This window comes from Halichoeres trimaculatus, unplaced genomic scaffold (genome assembly GCF_033239565.1).
Source record: "Halichoeres trimaculatus isolate MK-OKI-2021-1 unplaced genomic scaffold, fHalTri1.1 fHalTri1_scaffold_21, whole genome shotgun sequence".
Classification (NCBI taxonomy): domain Eukaryota; kingdom Metazoa; phylum Chordata; class Actinopteri; order Labriformes; family Labridae; genus Halichoeres; species Halichoeres trimaculatus.
This window is the reverse complement of record NW_027437199.1, coordinates 20,142,617-20,167,726: the sequence shown is the minus strand read 5'-3', so window position 1 is coordinate 20,167,726 and position 25,110 is coordinate 20,142,617. Positions and strand designations below refer to the sequence as shown.

General features: G+C 41.6%; 1 protein-coding gene across 3 annotated transcripts in view; it reads right to left on the bottom strand.

Moving 5' to 3' along the window:
- Window positions 1-25,110, bottom strand: part of ccdc146 (coiled-coil domain containing 146) — a 92,679-nt gene that overhangs the window by 1,484 nt on the left and 66,085 nt on the right. For all 3 annotated transcript variants that reach the window (XM_074698049.1, XM_074698051.1, XM_074698050.1), the window contains exons 19-23: window positions 10,891-11,001; window positions 10,657-10,794; window positions 10,401-10,526; window positions 5,706-5,828; window positions 2,607-2,897 (exon numbers count right to left, since the gene is read on the bottom strand). In XM_074698049.1, coding sequence (XP_074554150.1) covers window positions 2,697-2,897; window positions 5,706-5,828; window positions 10,401-10,526; window positions 10,657-10,794; window positions 10,891-11,001 — 699 coding nt within the window. In that variant the 3' untranslated portion in view covers window positions 2,607-2,696. The remainder of the gene's footprint in view (window positions 1-2,606; window positions 2,898-5,705; window positions 5,829-10,400; window positions 10,527-10,656; window positions 10,795-10,890; window positions 11,002-25,110) is intronic.

Below are 25,110 nucleotides of genomic sequence, written 5' to 3'. Positions count from 1 at the left end.
CCGGATTTTTCTTTATGTCTTCACTTTTTTATCCGTTTTTAAAAATCTCCGTTTATGTGGGTGAAATCGCCCTGTTCGTGTGGTTGAGAGGCCCAATTGGACAGAAAAATGTGCATTTAGGAATATATCCATATAGGTGTGGTTCAGGCCTAAGTGGGTGGCAGGTTTTGGTGAATTACTGCAATCTACTGGAATGAGTCAGAATTATAACTACAATACAACAACACTAATGTTAGATGGCCCGTGAGATAGAAGTGAGGTCATGTGATAAAAGTACAGGTAAATCTTGTTACTTCTTGTTGTAAAAAAGGTGTTTACTTCTACAAATTCATTTAAGCCCATAAACCCCTAATTCACTTTTTAAACCATACATGGATTAAATAAATGTGGTTTTTCCATCAGCTGTAAAAATAAAAAGTCAATCCCTCCATATTTTTTTTTTACGAAATGATATAACTTTTGGTGTAATGGAAAAAAAAATGTGATGACTCTGGTATTATACAATTAACCGAATAAGTAAAATGCCACAATGTACCCATAGTTTGCTTTGTACATATAAAATAAAGGGGAAAAAAACATCAGCTGTAGCTTTGCCTTCCGAAAACTAAAAACCAGAGCGGCATACTACAAAACAGACCCAACAGAACAGTCATACTACATTCAAATGTAGTATGTAGTAGGCAGTTTGGAGAAAAGCCTATGTTTCCAGTATATACACAAAACCATGAAACCTGAGTTTTCCAAATCTTCACTTTGGCCAGAGCTTTCAGAAAACATCGTTTTTAGTGGCATGTAACTGTGGTTTCATGTGGATGACAGGCGTAAACACATACAAATATATGTGGTTTCCAAGATACCCGAACAAATGAATGAAGAAGAAAGATGATTTAAGAGGGTTTGAATGTGGCATGGTTGTTGGTCTGTATGTTTCACAAACTGCTGATCGAACTAGGATTTTTACCCACAAACATTCCCAGGGCGTCACAGAGAATATTCCCAAAAATAGCAAATCACAAGTGAGCAGTAGTTCTCTGGGACTAAATGCCTTGTTGATGCCAGAGGTCAGAGGAGAATGGCCAGACTGGTTGGAGCTGATAGAAAGACAAAAACTGGTAACAACCAAGGTCTGGAAGATCATTTCAGGACAACATCCAACCAGATGGGCTACAGCAGCAACAGACCACACCTGGTGACCCTTGTGTCAGCTAAGAACAGGAAACTGAGGCTACAATTCATATGGGCTCACCAAAACTGGACCATAGCAGACTAAAGATCATTGCCTGGTCTGATGAGTCTGGATTTCTGCTCCACATTCAGATGGTAGGGTCAGAATTTGGCATCAACAACATGAAAGCATGGATCCATCCTGCCTTGTATCAACAGTTCATGCTGCTGCTGCTGGTGTAATGGTGTGGGGGATATTTTCTTGGCTCACTTTGGGCCCCTTAGTACCAACTGAGCATGGTTTAAAGTCCACAGCCTACCTGAGTATTGTTGCTGACCATGTCCATCCCTTTATGAGCACAGTGTACCCATCTTCTGATGGCTACTTCCAGCAGGATAACGCTCCATGTCATAAAGCTGGAATCATCTCAGACTGGTTTCTTCAACATGACAATGAGTTCCCTGTACTCAAATGTCCTCCCCAGTCCCCAGATCTCAATCCAATAGAGCACCTTTGGGATGTGGTGGAACGGGAGATTCTCATCATGGATGTTCAGCCGTCAAATCTGCAACAACTGTGTAATTCTTTGGAACGTTTCCAGCATGTTGTTGAATTTATGACACCAAGAATTAAGCTGTAAGGTGGTCCAACTAAGTGTTAATACCTCTTTAATTATAAAAGTTTTAGTTCTGAGATGTTTCCACTTTAAGACCTGTTCTTACAACTTGTTGACTTCAGGGTGATTTGATTTTAAGTCAGCTGAGTTGAGATATCTGGAGCCACTGATGTCCTCAGTACAAGTCTCCTCACAAACAGGCATCACAACAAAAACAAGCTTACAAATTGCAAAACATGATCATTAGTGACTGACTGTGAACTTTCCACCCTGTTTACAGCTCCACTCTTATCTCTTTCTTTCCCTCTCAGATTGCCATCTCTTGTTCCTCCTCATTTACATTCTCCTCTCCCTCGTCATCCTCTCCGCTCTTTCATTGCCCAATCTCTTTTCTCTGTTTGCATTTATCATTTCAGGCGTAATGCTGGCACTCTTCGACTGGCTTTAGAGCTTAAACCAGCTGAAAGATTACAAGCGAGGGGGATGAAACCGCAACAGGGCTGTCAGAGATGTTGAAATATTGCAGTGTCAGACAGAAACAGAGAGAGTCTAATGTCTGAAGTAAAAGCTGATGTGGATCAAAGACAACACATCGGTGCACATGATGTAATAATAAACACATCATTTTTTATCTCCCGTGTGTTCTCTTTCCTGCCTCCCACTCTTCTACAGTATTTGGTGTTACTGCAAGCGAGAGTGTAAACAAGATGTTGAAAAACACAATTACAAACAGATGCAGTCTGTAAGTTTGCTCCCAAATGGCACAAAGTGCAGAAGCTGGTACAAAAAAAAAAAACTGAAACAAGCAAAATAAATGAAACACACCTGATTTTTATTCCTTTTGCTTCCTCATGCGGAGAGTAAATGTCTCAGAATAAAAAATTTAAAGATGTTAGAGGATATTAGAGTAGTATTTTAGGTCCCAGAGGGTTTGGGGGTTGGTTTGCGGAAGTGTCTCATGTAGGCCCCTGGTTGGGAGGGTTTGAACGGGGCCTGGGCTCCGTACGGCTTCGGCAGCGGGAGCTCGTCTGACTGGGGGATGTAAGCGTTGGGACGGATTTCAGCTGTGGTGTACTCTCCATTAGGCAACTGAGTCCATTCCTGCTCTTGAGCCAGCTGCACACACACACGCACACACACACGCACACACGCACACACATGCACACACAGAAAACCGGAGGCTTGTTTTAATATTTGATGTAAGACTGTGCGACCTTGGACAAAATACGTGAAATTTAATTTGCTTGAATTTTAATCTTGGAAATGGAATAATTGATATTTTGAAAGATTAAGACAAATGCAAGGACAGGATGAGCACTCAGGACCAGGAGGCTGATCCAAGTTTAATATATGATCTCAATAATACCCATTAAAGAGATTAGTGATAGCAGAGACTGTCAGGCTGCGTATTATTTCATCCTCCAAACACAAAAACCTTCACAACAAACAGCCATAAGCTGACTTAGACACTTTGACAGGAAGTTCAGTGTGATACAAAAACACCTTTCAGCTGTTTCTGTACCACAGGTTCTTATTTTGTCAAATTGAACTTAATATTATGAAACTTAATGAAAATATCCTGATAAAAACAAATAAGCATCATGTCTAAAGCTAACATTGCTGCTAAACAATTCATAAATGCATCCACTAATCTATGTGCAGACCTGCACTCAAACATTCCTGCAAATATAGTGAGCTGCTTGTATTACATAGTTATCTTGCTGCACAAAGCATTCTGGGAAAGTGCTTGCCTGTTCATGATCTATGGTTTAAAAAAAGCAAATAACACATCCACCTTGTGACTTTTTGGAAAAGCTCTTCAGAGAAGCTTGTAGTTTCACTTTCATCTCATTTCAATCCTGCTTTTTGTCACTGTGGCAAAACGTTAGCCTCCATTAGCCCTCTCTAAATAACAGTTTCTATATTAGGTTGAATTTCCTTTGGCACTAAACTGGTCACAGGGAAAGAACAGAAAAAGAGAAAAGGAAGCAGTCTGTATCGCTCCTACTATTTCTCTACTGTCTCTCTAGAAGCTTCCTCCTTTGTTGCCATGCTATAATGTCATCCTCACTTTTTTGGTTTATTGGTGTTAATTAGAAATAGTCCTGTATTTTGAAGCCTGAATCTGGCTCTGATAGTTTGGAAATGGAACAACACGGCAGTCTACAGTGTCAAAGAATAGAACAAATTTTGTTTGTCAAGTTTTAACTTTTTTTTTAAATACATTTTTAAAGCTGTTTAATCCCACTGGCTACAATAGTTACTGTTTTTTTTAAATTTCTGAAATCCCATGAATTTTTCTCTAAGCTTTGGGTGCTAATTAGAGCTTTGAAATGAAAGAATATGCAATAAATAAATAAATAAATAAATAAATAAAATGAATAAATAAACTGACTTATAAATATAATAATAATAATAATAATAATAATAATAATAATAATAATAATAATAATAACAATAATAATAATAATAATAATAATAATAACTATGATTATAACAAAAATAATAGCAAAATATAAAAATATTATAATAATATTATAATAATATAATATGATTTAATATAATATAATATAAAATTATTATTATTTTTTTAAAAATAATAATTAATTTTGCCAATCTGTGATGTCACAAATTGAGCTAATGTCAATTTTGTGTTTTTTTGTCTTTCATTTTGCAAAAAAATGTCTTGAAATAAGAAGAGTACATTTTAAGAGAACATCTGCTTTCCAAAACAAATGCATGCTTTGGCAAGTCACATATTTACTGTAGTTTATGGTGCTTACAGGAAACTTATGGTGTCCCTAGCCTGGAAAAACACTACTGTTTTTTTTGCCACAGGTGTCTCTGCAATTAACTCCAAACAGACATGGGAAGCACGCTTTCTGCCTTTACTGCTGCCGGTCAGCAGGGTGAGCTCTAAATCCTCTGGCTTCACTATAAGCGAGCTGTCACACTGTCAGTGCTTTTATACAGTTAATGAAATTCCCTCATATTCAATTCCTATAAATTAACTGCGGCTGTAAAAACTCTTTCCCCCCTCACAAAACTATAAATTCACTTCCTGGAGTTCTGACAGAAGCTGACAAATTGATTTGAACCCACTATGGCTGATAGATCAATTTAAAACCATGGCGCACCCCTGCTGAGAAAAGAAATATCTTCGAGTGCGCACAACAGTGCTCTCCCCTTTGGCTTTCACCCCACGCCGGCATGCAAACGAACTGTGCCTAAATCTCAGTCAGACTTCAAAGAGATGGCGATTTTTGTCATGCATATGAACAATTTATCCGCTGGCATGTGATGTGAGAGACTGTGCACAAAAAACAAGGAATGATGGCTTTGAATACAATTTCTAAAATAAAAAAAGGAGATGGGGAGCTGCTGAAACAAAAACAAGAGGAACATGTTTGTGCTTTCTGGCTGAAGAGACACATTTACATTTTCTGAAGAAGATGAAATCTCAGGATTAACGGCGGGTAAGAGGGAAACAGCTTCTCTCTCAGATCAGATGCACTGACTTCACTTTGGTGTTTCCTGTCTGCTTTCTGTTTCTCCGACTGATGTTTTCTCAGACATGCTGCAGACGGATGAAGCGGTCTCAGACACATCTGATCCCTGTACAGCATGTGCTTCTTTCTTTTCTTGCTTGTGTAGACAGCCTCGCCTTGCCCTGTGTTTGTGCTTATATTCTCTCTAATCTGTGAGTGTGTGTGTGTGGGTGTGTGTGTGAGGGGTGGGGGGGTTACACTCTCCCCCCTGTCTGCTTCTGTGCGTGCTCAGGTACGCTGCAGCCCTCCTGTCCCCCAGAATCTTAATTGATTCCTGCCCTGATGTGTCCTCGCTCTACTTCTCTTTCCTTGCTGCTTTCATCAATTCCTGACAACTCTTTGTGTGTGTGTGTGTGTGTGTTTTCTGTTTTCGTACCCTCTCTTTCTCCTCCTTGTCCCTCTGTCTTCTCTTCTTGTCTCGCAGCATCCTCCTCCACTCCTCCTCTATCTCGGGGCAGGGTGGCAGGCCCTGCTCCAGCTGCTGCTGGCACCTGTCCATCTGGAAACACAGAAACACTCACTTTGCATTCCTGTCACTCCTCTCTGCACTGCCCTGGCACAATTTGGTTGCAACTGTGCCCAAAAGCCGACACTCATATTAGTGTCAGAATGTGGGCGATGTTGTACCTCTGCATTTTCTCCTTGCATTTGTACGCGCGTGTGTGTGTGTGTGTGTGTGTAGCGCTGCAGGCTGACATCAGCTGCAGGGGTTCCTCAGGTTATTAACACTCATTGCTTCAAACATTTACAAGGCATGAGGGAAATCCGCTCATTTTTAGTACTTTAATTTTTCATTGAGACAGAAAGCTGTGAGACTCTGTTCAAGACAGAATTTCTAATAGTTTAATGAACATTTAGCTCTCAGCTTTTTGCCTCTGCCTGGGATAAAAAATGCACAGTAGTTGATCATTTTCATAACCTGTTTAAACAGTTGGCACAATAAACTGTGTGGTTTGAATGAATTAGTTCTTCAAAGCTATATGTCAGAGTTAAGCTCCAAGTGAACAGTTTCTGTTTGGTGTTTTAGACTCTGTACAATATGCTTTGGTTTAGAGCTGCAACTTAAATGTTTAATATTTTAATTTCAAGTAGCAACAAATTAGTCAGTCCAACTATTCACATTATGATTTCAACTATGGAAGAAAAAAAGAACGAGCTGTGTCCACTAACAACCTTAACTGCAAAGGCAACACCCTCTAAGAGCATAAATGCTCATGCCCACTTAAAGGGGACATATCATGCTTGTTTCTCCTTTTCACTATGCCAGACTAGGATGCCTGTAAAGCATTTCTGCCCTCAGTACAAGTCATTTAGTTCCTTCATTGCCCCACAATAGCGTTCTCAATATCCTCAGTTTAGGCCATTCTGAAGATCTCGTTGAAACGCGCCGTTTCCAGAATGACCTCCAGTAACCTCGCAACATCACAGCCCTTTGTGCTCTGATTTGTCAGTTCTATCAGAGGGGCGGAGGGGGTAGAGCCGGGGGGCGGTTTTTGCAGCATGGCAGTATTTACAAAATTGCCATATTAGATGGGGCAGACCGAGCAAGTTTGCTGTTTGCCAAAACTTCACCGTCAGGCATTGCTAGCACTAATAAAATGGCAGAGTGTAGGATACGTCCTTTTGTATTGGACCCCGAGTCAGACCCGGATGGTTCTGCAGCTCAGGAGGAAGAAAATCCACCTGGACACAGATCATCTCAGGACGCTTCAGTGTGGTGAGTCAAAGCGGTACTGTAACATGTATAGTTTATACGTGGAAATATAGGCAGACTTCACCAATAAACTATTTCTATAACAGGGCTCCATCCTGCTCCTTCACTTTTCTCTGTCTGTTTTATCCATCATGCTGAAAGTGTAGTCTAAAGATCGCCTCTACCGTCAGTTCCTCACTATGTTATTACCGCAGCATTATTGTGGTCCAGGTTCACAGTGCATGTCAGAACAAGCATGCAAATATCACAGTCTCACAAGTATTACGACGTCTGCCAAAACTACAGTGTTTTAACTGCTAATTTACCATGTAAAGCCAAGCTGCTCAGCAGAGCAGAGTCCCTGCATCCAGCACTCAGTCAAGTCAGCCAGAGCTGGTAGGGAGCTGTATTTATACTCGGCTCTTGGTGGGTGCATCCCTCGGTGGCGGTTGTGTGACTAACTGACATCACAGAGGAGGAGCTGCTTTATCAGATTACTCCTATAAAAAGAAAGGATCCTCGTGTCGTCACGAAGGTCGAAATCTTGCGGCCAACTGGCAATGACCTATTTTCAGAGGCATCAAATCTAGTTCTAGGATATCAGAAAAAATACAAAATCTCATTTTTTGAAAATTCAGGGGGTGAAAGGTCTTGTTTTTAACTTCATTATATTATATGTAAGTATTAAATCAGGGATCAGCATGATGTGTCCCCTTTAAGCCCTGTTTCCACCAAGTGGTCCCATATGGATCAGTACAGTTTGGTACGGGTTGGATCAGTAAAGTCTGATGCCCTTTTTGGTAGACAGCATGTAGATGCCAATAGCTGTGTCAGTTATGTAATAGCGTGACTGCATAGCAGCAGGGCAGAGTACCCTGCCAATGAATCCAACAAAGAGTAAACAAAGAGCAATGATGGAAGACATCCAGCAATTAGTCGGAAGGTCTGGACTGGATATTTAAACATTACATGGTTATGTGTTGTTCTTTCTTACTGCTGTCGCACAGGAAGTGATGATTCTTTTGACCAGTTAACAGACTACAATGTTTTTAGCTCCACTGTCTGGGGTCTAATCAGTATATCGGCCACCCCAACAGAAGGGTACAAAAAGTGGGATGGTACGGGTCTGTTATTTGAGGACCTGTCCCGGTTTCAGTCAAAAGAAGTCAGCAGTCTTTGGATGCAACATGGGACGGGTAGACCCTGTTTCCACCAGCAGTCTGCTTCGGATCAGTATAATTTGGTACCGGTTGGATTGGTTAAGCATGATCCCTTTTGAGTTTCCACAGCCAACTGTGCCCCTTCCTGTTAGGGGGTGTGTAAGCTGGATGCCAATAGCGGTGTCAGTTATGTAAAAGTGTGACGCCATAGCAGCGCGACGCCAATAATAAATCTATGGAAGACGAAAAACAGGACACAGCAAACAAAGAGCATAGATGGAAGACATCCAGCATTTCGTCGTCTCTGTGACTGGCATGTAGCTCTTTGATACAAAGCACAATCAGGCTTTGTTTCGTTAAAGCTGTGTGCAACGAGGAGAATACAGCCGCTGTCACACGGTAAGTGATGATTCTTTCAACCAATCAATGGACTAAAGTGTATCTAGCTCCACTTTCTGGGGTCAGAAGGGTCCCAAAAAGCGGGATAGTTTGTCTAAGTAATTTGGGGATCTGTCCTGGGATTAGTCAATTGGAAATGCCACAATACACATGTCATACCAAGATGAACCAGACTGAACTGTTTGGTGGAAACAGGGCTGTTGACTGCCAGTCATAGGGCCAATATGTAGAGACAGAATACCACCATCACACATACACAGATAATTTAGGGTGACCAGTCAACCTACATGTTTATGTTTTTGAGACACGCAAACCACACACTAAGCTACAGTAAACACAAAAGTGCATTCTCAACTGAAACCAGCTCTGATGTGAGTACACAAAAATAAGCTAGCTGCTCCTTTAACACTTAACTAGCTTCAAGACATGATCCAAAAATGAACAGTCGGTGCATTAAAAGTGACAAGTTAATTCAGTTTCACTTAGCAACAAAAGCTAACAACGTCACTCATTTAATGCTGAATTCAAGTTAATATTTGCTATTTAGAGACAACTTTAAAGATACTTACTGTTTGTGTGATGAGTTTTCTGAGCTTGAGTAATAGAAAGGGGTTAGCTACTGTTATTGTTCAAGCAGGCTAAAGCAAACACTGAGTTTACATGGAAACAACAACAGAATATTCCTGAGTTGCTATGGATATAGAAGTGCTGTTAAGTGAATATGAAAAAGCTCTGAAGTACTCTTTCAGAGAGACTGTAGTTGAACTATAGCTATGTTTCCATTAGGCCTAGAATTGAGCAAAATGTAAATATCGCAATGAAGAAATGGTAACGGAAACATGACATTTCAGAAAAACCTCTCAAAGTTCCAGAAGTTTCCTGCCTGTTTTGACCAGTTTGACCAGCAAATAAAACACTAATGTTCATGAATTGGCATCATCACGAGTGCAGTGTCTGGACGGATGTTAAAGGACGTCCGTATAATGGGATACATCGGGGCATAGACAGCGCCGCTCCTAAAACTACATTAATCGTCCCAAAACTCATGTTTTTCACCATTATTCCATGAGTTTTGGGACTATTAATGCAGTTTTAGGAGCGGCGCTGTCTATGCCCCGATGTATCCCATTATACGAACGTCCGCTGCACGATTTTGGATCTAAATATCTCCTGAAGCACTGTTTGGATCAGGAAAGCCTTCTGGGTGAGTATTTTGTTCTACTTCATTCTATAAACAATGTAAAAGCTTTATAAACCAAACTTATCCTTTAATGTTTTACTTTACCCAAGTTGCGCGCAATTCCAGTCGTAATGGAAACACCTGCAAGGCATATTTGTTCTTTAACAAAACTTCAGACATATCGCTTTGATTTAGCAAAAAATGTGTAATGGAAACACAGCTATTGTTTAAGTATTTGTAAAGATTAAATCTAAACCATCCACCAGCTGCTGCAGGACAGGCTGTGATTGCTGATCACCATTGATCCTGATCCAGTTTCATCCCTCACTGTTCTCAGTGTCTCATTTGTTTTAGAAATTATTATTGAACATTATTTGGTCTCCCTGTGTCCCCCTCTTCATTTGTTTTCCTGTGCAAATAAGCAAATTAGATGTGTGGCAGATGAATTATGAGGCTTAGTGAGGGATTTCTTATCAGATACTTTTTGTTATCTTCGATCGTGTTCAGTGGAGAGTGACAGGGGGAATTGGGAAGGACAGCAGGAGACAGAGGACGGGCGTGTGTGCGACTAAGATCCTGGTTTATTTTGGACTCCAGAGGTTGTTGTTGGAGCTGTGAGTGACTGAGACCACCTCTGACCTGGAGTGCTCTCTCTTTGATCTCCTGCTGCAGAGCCAGGGCCACGGCCTGCTTCATGGAAAGCTCTGCAGAGACCGCCATCATGCGATGGTTGGAGTCGAGGATTTGAGCTCGGAGCTCGTTCAGCTGGAAGCAGAAAAGACAGAGAGAAACTTAACACTGAGAAGTACAGAAGTCGTGTTATGAAGGATATGGATCACTGCTGTAAGGTTTGTTATGTGCTTCCTGTCTTTAATCTCTAGATCTCGTCGTCTACCTTCTTTGCCAGTGAGAGTCTGTCCTGTTGGCAGCTCTCCGCCTGCTCGCTGAGTGGCTTCGAGAGCCGGGTCACCTGGTCCACCAGGAGTTCTTTTTCCAGGACCTGCCTCTCCCTCTCAGCTAGATTCACCTCCAGCTACGTGAACAGAGACAATGATTATGAGATGAAAAAGGATAAAGACCTGCTGGGAAAAACAAGCTTATACACAGCCATAAAATGTTTTCAACGTACCTGTTCGATCTTTATGATGAGTTCAACTGGTGAAAGGTCTTTGCCTTTTAACTCTTTGCACTCCAGAGTTCGATTTAGACCTTCGATGGTTTTATCCCTGGCCTCTGACAGCTGGAAGACAAAAAGAAGCAGTTAGCCCAATAAAGGCTGATTATTGAGATGTTAGACTGGAAAGAATCTAATTATTCCCAACAGGACGGCACAGTCAGGACATCTGTGAGTCAGCAGCTGTCTCTGTGTTATGTGCCCTGTTTTTATTCTCAGGGGATTTAAAAGAGTCGTCTCTGTTACGTAGGAGAGGCTTCCAACTAGGTGACGAGGCAAAGTGTGATGAAAGAAGCTGTAATTTAAAGTATCACAGGAATCCTCCTGAGGGTGTTTTTTAAAAAGATTCCCCAGATGATAATGATTCATCAGAAAGAAAGAAAGAGGCAAAAAGACCAGCAGGAGAAAAAAGGGAAATGAAAATTAAATTACGGGACAAAGAAGCATTCTTTAGATCCAGGGCTTGAGCTAGGTCTATTATCTTGAATTAGGTGCAATGTCTGAGTGTGTGGATTAACCAAGCCCTCAACACCCTCCAGCAGCAGATTAGCTTAGCTTCACCTAGCCTAAAGAGTTTCTGTGAACATCTTAAAGCCTGGTTTAAACTTGTGCTTTGACTTGATGCGCTAGGGGCTGATGCTGTTCCGTGCTGCAATACTCCAGCATAACTCATGAGGGCAGTGCGTATTCTATCAAGGCCGACACATTTCACCGTTTATAATACAAGGAGTGTTACAAGTAACTACTGGAAACAAAATCCTGCTAGGTGGACCAATCACAGAGCGGGAAGTCTGCGTTGCTTCAACCTTGCATGCCAGTTACGTGCGTAGGTCTCTGCATAAGTATGCATGACTATGCATACTCAAGGTAACAACACACAGCAGCATAAGCCAGGCTGTAGAGCCCCCCCTACAGACCAGATGCAGCATAGGTGATAAGCCCCGCCTTCTCCGTGCTGACAGATGAAAGATGGGTTACATTAGAAAATCAAAATACACATCAAATATTTTCTTCTCAAACAGGATTTCTGTCATTAGATTAAGGTGGTTCTAATTACTCTGATTTATGTCTAAGTGCTTTTTTAGAAAAAAATATCTGTTAAATTCACATTTTGTTACCATAAGATAAGATAAGGTCAAATAAGATAAGATACTTGTCAACAGACTTGTTAACGGGGAAATTTACAGAATTACAGCAACAAAAAATGTAAAAAAAAGTGTAGAGTGAAAAACTTTCATTCATCTATTCATTTTCCAAACTGCTTATCCTGTTCAGGGTTGCAGTTGGCTGGAGGTTATCCCAGCTGCCATTGGGTGAGAGGCTGGGTACACCCTGGACTGGTCGCCAGCCAATCACAGGGCTAACACAGACAGACAACCATTCACTCACACACTCACACCAATGGGCGATTTAGAGTGACCAATTAACCTGGCGAGCAAGTTTTTGGACTGTGGGAGGAAGCCGGAGGACCCGGAGAGAACCCCGGGAGAACATGCAAACTCCACACAGAAAGGTCCACCGGCCAAGCCGGAGATCTTCTTGCTGTGAGGCTGCAGCACTAACTGCTGCACCACTGTGCAGCCCAAGTAAAAAACTTGACAATATGCAAATATCAAATACAATAATATAATAGGAGTACCTTTATAAACAATACATACATAATTATTATTAGTTATCAGTACATATCAAGCATAACATAAAGGTAAAAAGTCCTCCTAAAGGGGTGGGAGATGTCCATCAGAGACTACTGTTCAGTCTCTGTCTCTTGTATCCTTCCCACTTACAGCAGGTGAACTCCTTCCAATGTGGTTTTTGTGTAAGGTGTTAGCTCTGTTTGCCATGTCTTTGAATAGCATGATGCTACTCTGCCTTCTGGTATTCCCTCTGGCGCTGGGTTATCACGGCTAGCTCCATCTTATTGAAGACAGATCTTACATTCCCTATAACGATGGATGGAAGGACAAGCTGATGTCATCTCTTTCAAGATCACGTTGTCACCCAAGCGCCAGTACAATGTCCTCACCTCCTTCTTCTAAACTAGTGGGAAACATTGGGTCTAGCACTGGTTAGCATCAACATGCCACAGGCTGCAAACAACTGATCTTGTGTGTAAACAATGCAGCCATGGTAACACTTAGGATATTTGGACAAACAGGAACAAAAATAGTAAAAACACCGCTGCAGACGTAACCAGAAGAGAGCTACTACAAGAGAGCAGGAGAGTATGGATGAGCAAAATGTCTCAAAACAAGTTTCTGTCATTAAAGTTGCTTCTAGTCATGCAAGTTGTGTCCAAATGCTCATTTTTCAGAAAATTAAATGTGCATTTTGGTCAGCACAGAGGGTGTGCAAGCGCAATGAGGCGACACTTTGGCTTCAAAGCTCAAAACGGACATGATAATGAGGCTCTTTGTCCATTCTACACAGTCAGTGGACTGGAACGCAATCTCTGTGAATTTCAGTGTAAAAATTCTGATTTGGCTCAGGAAACACTCAAAGCGCTCAAAGGAGGCAAAGCCAAATGCAGGACTGAAGTTCAAAAAAAGTCAGAAGCTTGTGTCCAAACTCTGAACTGCTCCTTCAGAGATAATAAAAAAAAAATCTGACAAGCAAACACACCCAAACAAAATGATTGCCACTTCTCAGAGCAGTGATTATTTTGGCTCCTCTTTTTTTTTCAAATCATAAAACTTTAAACTCAGACAGCTTCAAAGATAGAAAGCATGTCAGGGTGAATTTTGAAAATAAGGGTTTACATTTTGGATTAGACTTCTTTCTGGAACAGGGGCACCTGATGATACAGAATTCATACACACGTCTCATCCTAAGTAATTCAACTTTAATTCTTTAAAGGTGTTTGAAAGGGAATTAAAAAGAGGCTTGATGCAGACTGAGAAAATCTGGGTTTGTGACTTGTTTGAAGCAGGAAGTTCAAAGTGATGCTTCCAACATCTCTCAAGCTTTTTCTGCCGTTTCACAAAGTTCAAGATTAATTTAACACATCGAAGAACAACAACAACAAAAACAGCTGAATGTAAGATGAAGCTAGAGTTTAACTCATCAGTGTGTTTCATGGAGTTGGTCGTAATGTCCTCTACTTTATATAGATTATAGACTCAAAAAGTTAGTGGACTCTTAACCTGTGATGAGAGGCTGTAGATTGAAATCAGCAATTAAAGCAGAGCCAGTATCTGTACGGAGAAGTTAATGAAAAAGCCCAATGGCCCCATGGCAGAGGAGTAAATGTAGTCCTTATATGAAAGTACACAAAACTGGGATGATCAAGGAGCCATGACAGGGACCATAAGCAGGTGGAAAAAACAGATCAGATGACTGCAGAGAGAAAAAGGCAGAGATATGATCCAGGGAGATAAATATATGTGAAAAAAATTGATTGGATAGTCAACAGAAAATAAATAGAGGAGCAGGGAGGAGCAGAGGAGGGGAACAGGGTGTGGAAAAATGCTGTACACAGGCGGTCTGACCTGACATGACCTGGCTTATGAAACAGCAGCTTCTCTCCACTCATCCGTGCGCTGCCGGCCTGTGTATGTTTACGTGCCTGTATCTAATGCGAGGGTTTGTGTCAGGCTTTAAAGACGGCGTGGAACAAAGTGAGGACTCCCATTTCCCCTCCTTTGACGGAAGAGATTAATGAAGATTAACCTCCACCGGCACCTCTAAAGGATGCTTCCTCCCTTAGAGTCACATGATCAAAGTTTTAACTTGAGAGTGTGACTGTCATGTGACTAACAGAGAGAGGTGTCTATGAGGTGAAAGAAACATACAGGAAAACAAGATGAGAGGGAGACAAACCTGTCAGAAAGACTGAAATGTGGAGATAGAGGTGGAGTGTTAAAACCTATCAGACAGAAGGAGATAAAGAGGAAAAAGCAAAGGAGAGGCAGCATGGAGCTCAGATACAGAGAGGAAAGAGATGAGGAGGAGCAGGAACTGGGGCTGACCAACAGGGACCAGGGTTATCTTCAGATTTAACCGAGAACATAACTCTGACAAAACTTTGCTCATGGTGTAAAGACTTGGTTCATGCAAAGTCTGTGAACAAAACTGATATATAAAACAACAGTAACCCATTTTCCCTGCATGATTATTTTTTATTAAACAGAGAGAATTCTGAGGAGTGGATGTGGAAGCTGCAGAGTTCATCGCAAGATGGGTTTATTAATCTTTATGAAGCAGGACAGTTCCTCTTAATCAACAAGCCTACACAGAAAGATGATCACATCTTTTGGCTGATACTTCTGTGTTTAACCATAACAACATTTAAAGGATGAAATGTGCTACAGAATTCATATTTCAAATTCTGCTTGCAGATTAAAAGTTGGGTGGTTAGGCAAAAGGCAAGGAGGTGACACAAGCTGTGTCCCAATCCATGGTCTGCAGCCTCAGTGTGACAAAGGCCGTCTCATTTTGAAGGCTTCTCTAAATGTTTCCCAGCCCGCAGAGGATACAACTAAAGCAGGGGTGGCCAACCATTCTGAGACCAAGAGCCACAAAAATTACCGTGGTACAACAAAGAGCCACATCCCACACCTGGTCTGACAAACGCACTTCCTGTCACACATAAACAAAATAACATAGAGTAAAAATCAATACACTTCCAATTTTCAAAGCGAGATTTACTGTGTTTGTGTGTTTAAATTCATACTTGAAGCCATGTCAAAGACAAATTTCTGTTTTTACAGCAGAAGAGACAAAGGTCTATCTATCTATCTATCTATCTATCTATCTATCTATCTATCTATCTATCTATCTATCTGTCTGTCTGTCTGTCTGTCTGTCTGTCTGTCTGTCTGTCTGTCTGTCCGTCCGTCCGTCCGTCCGTCCATCCATCCGTCCATCTATCTATCTATCTATCTATCTATCTATCTATCTATCTATCTATCTATCTATCTATCTATCTATCTATCTATGAACATATAGAAAAGAGAAACTGAAACTTAAGTATCAATCTCATCACCCAAGTATTGATCAATAAAAATACAAAAATATATAATTTAAAGCTTTGAAATATATAAATATTTTTTTATGAATGGATTAACGAGCCGCACAATGTAAGGCAAAGAGCCACATGTGGCTCCCGAGCCACAGGTTGGCCACCCCTGAACCAAAGCATCATGTGACCCTGATGTTCAGGCAGTAACAGTCGATGACATAAAACGATAGACTGTATAAAATATGGACATATTCTCCATAACGTCACTCGTCAATTCCTGATACATTGGAATAAAGACAATCATTGGATTCGGCCATATTGGATATGACCTGGGCTTAGAGCTTTCAGTCTAACAGCTGTAGTCATGTGAGCTGAAATGTGTCTCTGATTGGACAATTAAACAATTAGACAATCTTAATACCTTCGAAACCACCAAGTTAGAAAAAAACTTTCACCCCCTGCACAGTGTGTGCAAAATTTGTCATTTGGATCCAAGATGTTTTTGAACCACACTGTCTGTCAAAGCCTTCACTTTTCCAAACCGGATGTTGCCCCTTACATAAAACAGAATCCTCTGAAGACTGAACCATCACAGCTCAGTTCAGACTTTGCAGTTTATAGCCAGCCTACAAAGAATGTTTCCAAAGTCTGCAGCCCACGGATTGGGACGCAGCTGCATTGGGGAAGTAGAAGATGGCTGGGTCGAATGAAAGCAACATTTTATGGTACCCTCAGTCACTTTTCAAGCCTCCTCCTGATTTTTGTCCAGCATTATGCAAAGGAGGTTCACTAACCACCCTTCCTGGTTTGTCTTTCTTTAGCTTTTTTGCCTTCACCACAACTGGATCAAAATAATCTGGATATGAGGCAAACACAAGGTGCTTGTGCATCTAGACTGGATAAGTGCTCAGTGAAGAAACCCAGCCCACTACTGCCTCTACTGATAAGTCATCTAACTAAACACCTCAAGTCACCAAAACCCAGAAGCCTGGTGAATAAAATATACTAGATGTCTCTGGTCTGGCTCCACTCCATCACAGCAACAGATCGCATAGGCCAAAGCCTTTAGCATTGGACGGGCAAGCCTCCTGTTTTTGACAGATGCCGAATGTGTCATTTTACAACCAGGTCAGAAAGTCCTACACAGATACCACCTATAAACGCTCAGTGACTTTCAAAATAAAACAAAGCATGTCATAGCAGACAACAACAATAAACTGGCAAAATGAGTAGAGATGGACCAGGAGTCGACAGGTTTGAGGTTTTACAGCCCAACATAAACAAGGAGAGGATCATCAATGAATGGGAACTCCTCGGTCTGTGTGAGTTGATGGATGAAAGAGCATGCCGTCAACTTGCAACAGAGCGGCGGACAGGTGATGCATCAGGTGTGTTCCTGGTGTGAACACAGATGGGCGGAGACAGAATATTATCAGGGTTATCAAATGGGCACCTTCTGTTGCTGGTGTTTCATTAAGTTGACCGACGACACATTGACAGACTTTCACTGTCCATCATTTCCATTGGCAGAACAATCCACTTAGCAACCAAAATCCATTCAGTCTTATCACATTCAACAGGCCCAGGCTCCATCAAATGAGCTCTACCTCCTGAACTACATTTATAGCTGGTGTACATACTTCTCACGATCTTGATTATTGTATCTTGTTGTAACTAGAGTGCTTATGTATATATTTTATTTTGTTTTATTTTATTCTTTCTAGTTTTGTATCTTTCTACTTACTCTGTCAATTGCTGCTGTCAACACAACAATTTCCCAGTTTGGGATCAAAGAAGTAATTCTATTCTTTTCTATTCTACCTTTAGCCACCCCTCAAAACACCCCCAAAGAGGAAGACTCTGTCACAGGAAGTTAGAAAGAAAAGAGGGAAGGCAGAGCTCTGTGGCTGGTTTAAAGAATCAAACTGTGCTTGTCATATTCTCAGAGTATTGGATAAAATACACCAGATGCGTCTGCGGTGCGTCTCCGTTCCATCACAGCAAACAGATCAAGTGGATTTCCATTCAAGTCAATGTGTCAACTTACACTGGATCTGTTCTGTTGCAGCACATCAGTGTGGCTGCTCAGTCACGTTGCAGGTAATACACAGCCATTCTGTTTTTAAAGGACGCAAAGTGTGACGCAAAAATTCAGCGTAGGGAAGATCATGTGGAACAGGAAGTCATGACAGGAAACTACCGAAAAACACCCAGTGACTTTCAAAATAAAACAGACCGTGTCCAAACCAGTTCATTTTTAGCTTGACTGCAATGATGAATTGGCATAATGAGCATCACCAGACCAGGAGTCGACAGGTTTGGGGTTTTACAGTCCAACTCGAATGAAGAGAGACTTATCAATGAAGTGGGAAGCTTGGTAACTCCTCGGTCTGTGACTCCAGCTGGCTGTCGGTCATTCAGCTTGTCGAACTGACGACACAGCAGGTTTAAGTTGAGAAATGCAGTCAACACGCAACAAACTCAGACCGCAGAGGTATCTGGTGTATCTGAGGCATAAACCCTCATCTCATTTTCCACCACTTATCCGGGCAGCAGTGCCATCAGCGAAGACCAATGACCCCTGTCAGCAGCCACTTCCACCAGCTCCTTTGGGGGGATACCAAGGCATCCCCAGGCCAGTCAAGAGATATAATCTCTCCACCATGTCCTGGGTCTGCCTCAGGGTCTCCACCCAGTTGAACATACCCGAAACACCTCCTGAGGGAGGCGTCCAGAAGGCATCTTCGCCAGATGCCTGAACCACCTCATCTGGCTCCTCTCAATGCGAAGGAGCAGCAGATCTTCTCCGAGCCTTTCCTGGATGGCCGAGCTACGAACCCTATCCCTAAGGCTGAGCCCAGACACCCACATCCACGATCTTGTTCTTTAGGTCAAGACCCACAGCTCATGGCCATAAGTGAGGGTTGAAACGTAGATTGGCCGGTAAATTGAGAGCCTTGCCTTCTGGCTAAGCTCCCTCAATACCACAACAGACTGGTATAGTGTTCTAATCACGGCAGACACCATCCCGAACCATCTGTCAATCTCTCGTTCTATTGTACCCTCACTTGTGAACAAGACCTTGAGATACTTGAACTTCTCCACTTGGGGAAAAGACTCAACCCTGACCTGGAGTGGGTAGTCCACCCTTTTCTGACTGAGAACCATGGCCTCGGACTTAAAGGTGCTGATCTCCATCCCGGCTGCTTCACACTCAGCTGCAAACCGCCTCAGTGCGAGCTGGAGGTCAGTGTTCGATGAGGCCAACAGGACCACATGATCCGCAAAAAGCTGAGATGGGATCCTGAGACCACAGAACCTGACTCCCCCCACCACTTAACTGCGCCTAGAAATCCTGTCCATAAAAGTGATGAACAGAATCGGTGACAAAGGGCGGCCCTAGCTGAGTCCAACTCTGACTGGGAACAAGTTGACTTACTGTTGGCAATGTGGACCAAGCTCTCACTCCGGAAATACAGAGACTGAATGGCCCGTAACAACGGGCCATCGACTCCATATTCACGAAGCACACCTGACAAGATACCTTTGGGGACACGGTCGAAAGCCTTCTCCAAGTCCACGAAGCACATGGGGACTGATTGGGCAAACTCCCATGCGCCCTCTACACCCTTGCTGGTCAGGACGAGGCATAAACCCTGAGTCTTGTTATTGAAAGTCTGACCATAGCTAAGGGGTTTTAGCCAAGACTCACACAGCAGCACCCCTTGAAAGTTACATCGTAGTCTCTCCTCTAAGTTTCTGTAATCTAGCATCTTTCAACGTCTCCCTATTTCCATAATAATGCATCTCCAGCTGGTTCAGCGAGACAGGCTGTCAAACTTAAATTACATTATCTTTAATGCCTTCTCATGACATATGGCTTTAATGAAATCAGCGGAGCCGACACAGGCAGCCAAACATGGAGGCGAACAGCAGAAGAAGTATGTAGAAAGAATCAGAAAGAATAGATCTACTCCATTATCCTCTCTGTGATTAAAACTGGGAGAAATCGATAAATAAATCCAGGGTGTTTGTTTTGAATGATGTATTGATTCGGCCACCTAGCTCGCTGCTAAGATGTTACAACAGATGAATAAATATTCACTCAGTGCATTAGAGCTGTTGTGATTTATTTCAGAGCTTTAAATGAAGATTAACTTTTCCGCCTGCGCTAGAATCTGCAAATACCAAGTGTGTCCCCACTCCTGACTGGAGTTTGATTGATCTGTGTGCCACCCTCATACGTGACAACCCTGAGCCATTTAAAGACTGCATGATGGATGAATCCGGCCCGTCTCTGTCACTCTGCTTCTCCTCCCTTCAATAAATCATCTTTTCTTTGTTGTGCCCTCGCTTTTAACATTTTTATACCCATCCTCCCGCCCCGTGTTTGTATACGCTGATGTTTGTCTTTCTCTTTGTATTCATCCGTCTCCGTGTCAGCGTCTGTGTTCTGCCTGCCTGCCTCTCTGTTTTCTTCATCCCACAGTCACAAAGAGTTGCTGCTTTCTTGGCTCATGAGCGCTGAACACTCTTGTACATGTGGCAGCAGCTATGCGGAATAAATTAGCATTTCGTTAGCATAATTTCAGCTCAGTTAGTTAGTTAGCATGATGGTTAAAACTGTTGCATAATCAGTGACAAAACACTGAAGCTGAGGAGGAATAATGAACTTATTTATACACCACTTTCAGGAATCAGACAGCTATGAGCATGAAGACAAAAGGACAGAGCAGAGAAGCAGAAAGGTCAGTGAAGTACAATCTGAATCATAATAAGGTTATGTAAGGTTAATTAGAGGAACATGTGAGCAGAGGAGCTTAACTGAGGCTTCATAAGCCCAAAATGAGGAGTGAATTATAAGTGGATATTGAGTTATGCATTTTAACTCAGCTTTTACATAATTATTTGACAACAAGTCACGTAAGATCAGAAACAAATTCTTGTTAAAAGAGCCCCACAAGTAAGGACAGAGTAATGACAGAGAGTTAGACCTGCAGTGGGAAAGTTTGACTCAGAGCATCATCAACATAAAAACATGAAATGGATAATTAATTCACATTGTTAGTTATGGAGAGTGATGTGATAACTGTTAAAGTTCTGGGGTTTAAAGTTTCCTTTACGGTGGCTGATAGGTTTCAGACTTTTTGGACCAGCCACAACACAAATGCGAAGGCCACAGTGGAAGTTAAAAGTAGTCAACTTTAGTAGGTTTTCTGACAAGAAAAGTGATGTAGAGGGTTGTATATAGGCCTGTCACGATAATAAAAAAAACGATTAACCGAACGATAAATAAAAACGTCCTTGTTAAGTTTGCCAGCCTCGATAAACTGACACGTGCAGACATGTTTGTTTTCCTCCTCTCTTTCGACAACAGAGGCAGAATGAGAAGATGGATCACTACGTATATCTTTCCTAACATCGGGGTGCATAGGTTCTATAGCGGATTTATAGCGGAGTGAGCATCTGTCCAAAATGCGATCTTTGGCATCTTTTGCAATGGGGCTGCTGGCACATACACACGGAGAGAGCTGAAGCGAGCGTCCTGAGGGATAAGGAGGAAACACACGCTAATATGAGTGATGGCACGAAAGATACGGTTCTTAAGCCGCCTGCCACAGTCCCAGAGTGGGAATATTTTGTTTTTTATCAGAATGAACAAAGTGTGAGCTCATGAACACCAACGAGCTGATATGTCGCATTTGTTTGAAAATAGTGGCGACGAAGAAGAAGAAGAGGGAGGTGCAGTGGAGCCTTGTTCTTCAACAATCCGCTCTTACTGAGGCTTTTGGTCTGCAAAGTAAGTAGAAATAAAAGCACCAAATGGTGGGCGCTCAAAGACAGCTACATTGCCAAAGAAATGCAGCCCTTCAATAAGGTTGAAAGCCAGAAATTTTAAAAATGTTTGACAGACAGTACGGATTGACTGGGAAAAAGTACATGTTACAAACAATTCAGGAACTGTATAAACTCTCTTTTATGTAGGCTGTAGTTTTTATTGTTTTTTTTTTGTTTGTTTTTTTTGAGTTTCCTTTTTTCTATAGAGACAGGGTCTATGTTTTATTGCTTTTGATTAGTATTAATTATTTTCATTGACATGTATTTTTTTCTAAAAGAGAGTCCATTTCATCTTCATTGTATTTTTTTCTCTTTCTTGTTTGTTAAATTTATTATATTTTTTGTTTAATGTATTTTATTTAAAAGATCCTGACCTTTTAATTACAGTTAAATACTCTTAAGAAATTAAAGTTTCTTGCTTTTGATATGGTGTACTCACTTTATTATCCCATTTATCATAAATATGTCAATGAAAAAATGGAAAAAAAATCAAAATAATATGGACAATAATATCGTTTATCTGCAATAATATTTTGGAAAATTATCGTGTAGCAAAATTTGTTATCGTGACAGGCCTAACTGTATAGTTCACTCACTTAGCGAAATTGCAACAACACAACAAATTAAGACACGACTCACTCACTCCCCAACTGAGACAGCAACGTAGTCACTCTCACAGCTAGGGATTTGGAATTATATTTTTTCTCAAACGCTGCAAAATAGCATGGATTTCATTGATAACTTACATTAGACCTAGTGCTTTTTTCCGCAATAATCAAATGTAATATATAAATGTATTACACCTTATTTTCAATGAATAAATACCAACCATTTTTTTGTGGCACAAATCAATTTGTGTCTGAGAATTACAAGCTGCAGTGAATGCACCACTTGCTGTTGGCGGTTCAGTGGCCAACATCTCATGTGCTTCTCTGTTTGGAGTTGTGGGACACACTCGTCCGAAAGTCAAACAGATCAGCTAAGTGTTATTCTTAGGCGTGAATACGCCCAACAGCAACTGGTATTAAGTGGTTCACAATAAACCGTTGACATCAAACCTGGATCAGGTCTCAGTGTCTCTTTGCTACAACAAATTGGATACAACCATGGACTGTACAAAACATGGACGTAGCCTCCATGACGTCACCTGCCTGTTGCTGAACCCTGAAATAAAGCCAATCCACTGACGCAGCCACATTCGCTATGACGCCTGCTGTGAGTTTTTCTTCGAGCAGCTACAGGATGCCCAGTGGTCATGTGACCTGAGCTATGCCTCTGATTGAAAATCAAACAATCCTAATAACTTCTAAACTGCAGAGATAGAAAAAAAAAACCTCACCGTACAGTGTGTGCCAATAGTGAAATCAGCGTTTTAGACCCAAGCTGTTTTTTGAACCAGGCTGTAAATATGGTTTTTAATGTCATAAAAGTCTGTTTTTACGGCTGGGTGTGTACATGACTTCCGGTCTTTCTTCAGCCAGCCTCAAGCGGATTCTCAACCAACAGCGTCTTTTAGCACCTACACATAGACTTTATGTTTACTAACCGGATGTTGCCCCTTGGATACAATGTAATGTTAGCTTATCATAGCTTATGTAGCTGATGCAGCCCCTGAATGCAGCTTATCTGTCTAATTATTCATGAAATGCAGTTTATTGTAGTGAAGTCTGTTTACTGTGAGTTTGTCGTCCTGGTCTGACATCGGAGTAGCTGTTATTAGCCATAGTTATCACTATAGCAGCGTTAGCTAGATCGTTTTAATGAGGGATTTCAAAACACAACCAACAATTCAAAACACAGGAAGTAGCAAAGGATTAGATATCTGATAAAAATATCCATATCATGGAAAATCTAATTAGGCTCAAGTGAGGTCCCAGTTTTTCTTCGTTTCAAGGGCTGTGTAGCTCTTCCTCTTCACCTTACAGAGAATCGGGACACCCCTTCACTAGACGTGCACGCGCAAAACCAAGGGCTAAGGGGTAGAATTGGGATTGACCCTAAATCTCCTCCCCATGGAGTGGTGTTTATCTGTTTTAGGGAAATCTCAGTTTTACTGTTAATACTTTGTGGCACAAAGGGTTCTCAGTGGCATCCTCCAATAGTTTGAACATAAAATAAGGAAACTTTGGTTGTGTCAATATATTTGCTAACAACAGATGCAGATTAAAAGAGACAGAGATCCAAGCTTTCAAAAGGAGAGAAGGCTGGAGGTCACACAGTGGATCAATCATTTCTAAAGCAATAAAGGGACGCTGGTAATCTAAACATACAGTACTTTTTTTTTTTTTTAAAGTATTGATTCTTTGCTGTAGCAGCAGATCCTGCCTGCTTTTGCCCTCCATATGAACCATTCCTCCTACCTCAATCAGAGCTCGCTGATAGGTTCCTGATCCACTCTGCTTGGACTACAAACACACCAAACAAACACAACCACAATCTAAAAATCTCTGATTTTGGCCGACCTTTAAAGCAAAAAGTGTTTGCACATGATTTGGAGTTAACCCTTAAAGCAGAAAACTAGCAGCTGAGGTGTCTTCCTCCATGGCTTGAAAAACCAGAGTATAAATCTAATTAGGAATCTTGAACAGCTGCTAACTCACTGGTGGTCCAACAACAAGATCTCATCTCTGGAATACTGCAACACTGTCGTGACTTTATTTGGGAAACATCCAAACGTGACTGGGGGGCAGAAATCAGATTTGGCAGGTTATCGTTCGACTCAAATTGGTTGCAGAGTTCCTTCACTCTCCAGATAGCAGACACCACTTTCAGGCCCGCTAATTTCTGCAAGCATTTTCTCTACCTGTCTCCCCTTGAAGTCTCAAATTTAAAGCACACGACATGACTCACAGCAGGTTTCCCCATGGTAATAGGTTCCAGACAGGCTGGACAAAGATTTAAGAGAGGGACAGACCAACGAGATGACTCACCACCTCGGGGACGGTGCAGCACGCCGGCTCCACCCAGATATAATCCTACCCTGTTACAGACTGACTCTGTGTGTGTGTGTGTGTGTGCGTGTGTACTGAGACTGTGGCTCAATGTTTGTGATATTGTGTGTGCATCTAACTCCAACTAACAGCAGCACAGCCAGTCATTAGCGGACTGTCGAGCAATATTCAAATGTAGCTGCGAGGCAATTATGACAACTTCATAGACACGATGCCGATCTGAGCGCGTGCAGTGATGCGTGTGCACCTGTATGTGTGTTTGAGCTGTTGACGTGCCAGCAAGCTCATAAACAAGTAGTAAATCCGAAATCCGACACCAACCTCTGTATATTTTGCAGCAATTAAAATTCCTCTGAGCAAATGAAAGCCTCAGAGTATATTGAACTTCAATAGTCTCACAGATGGCTCGATCTATCTTTGTCAAAATTC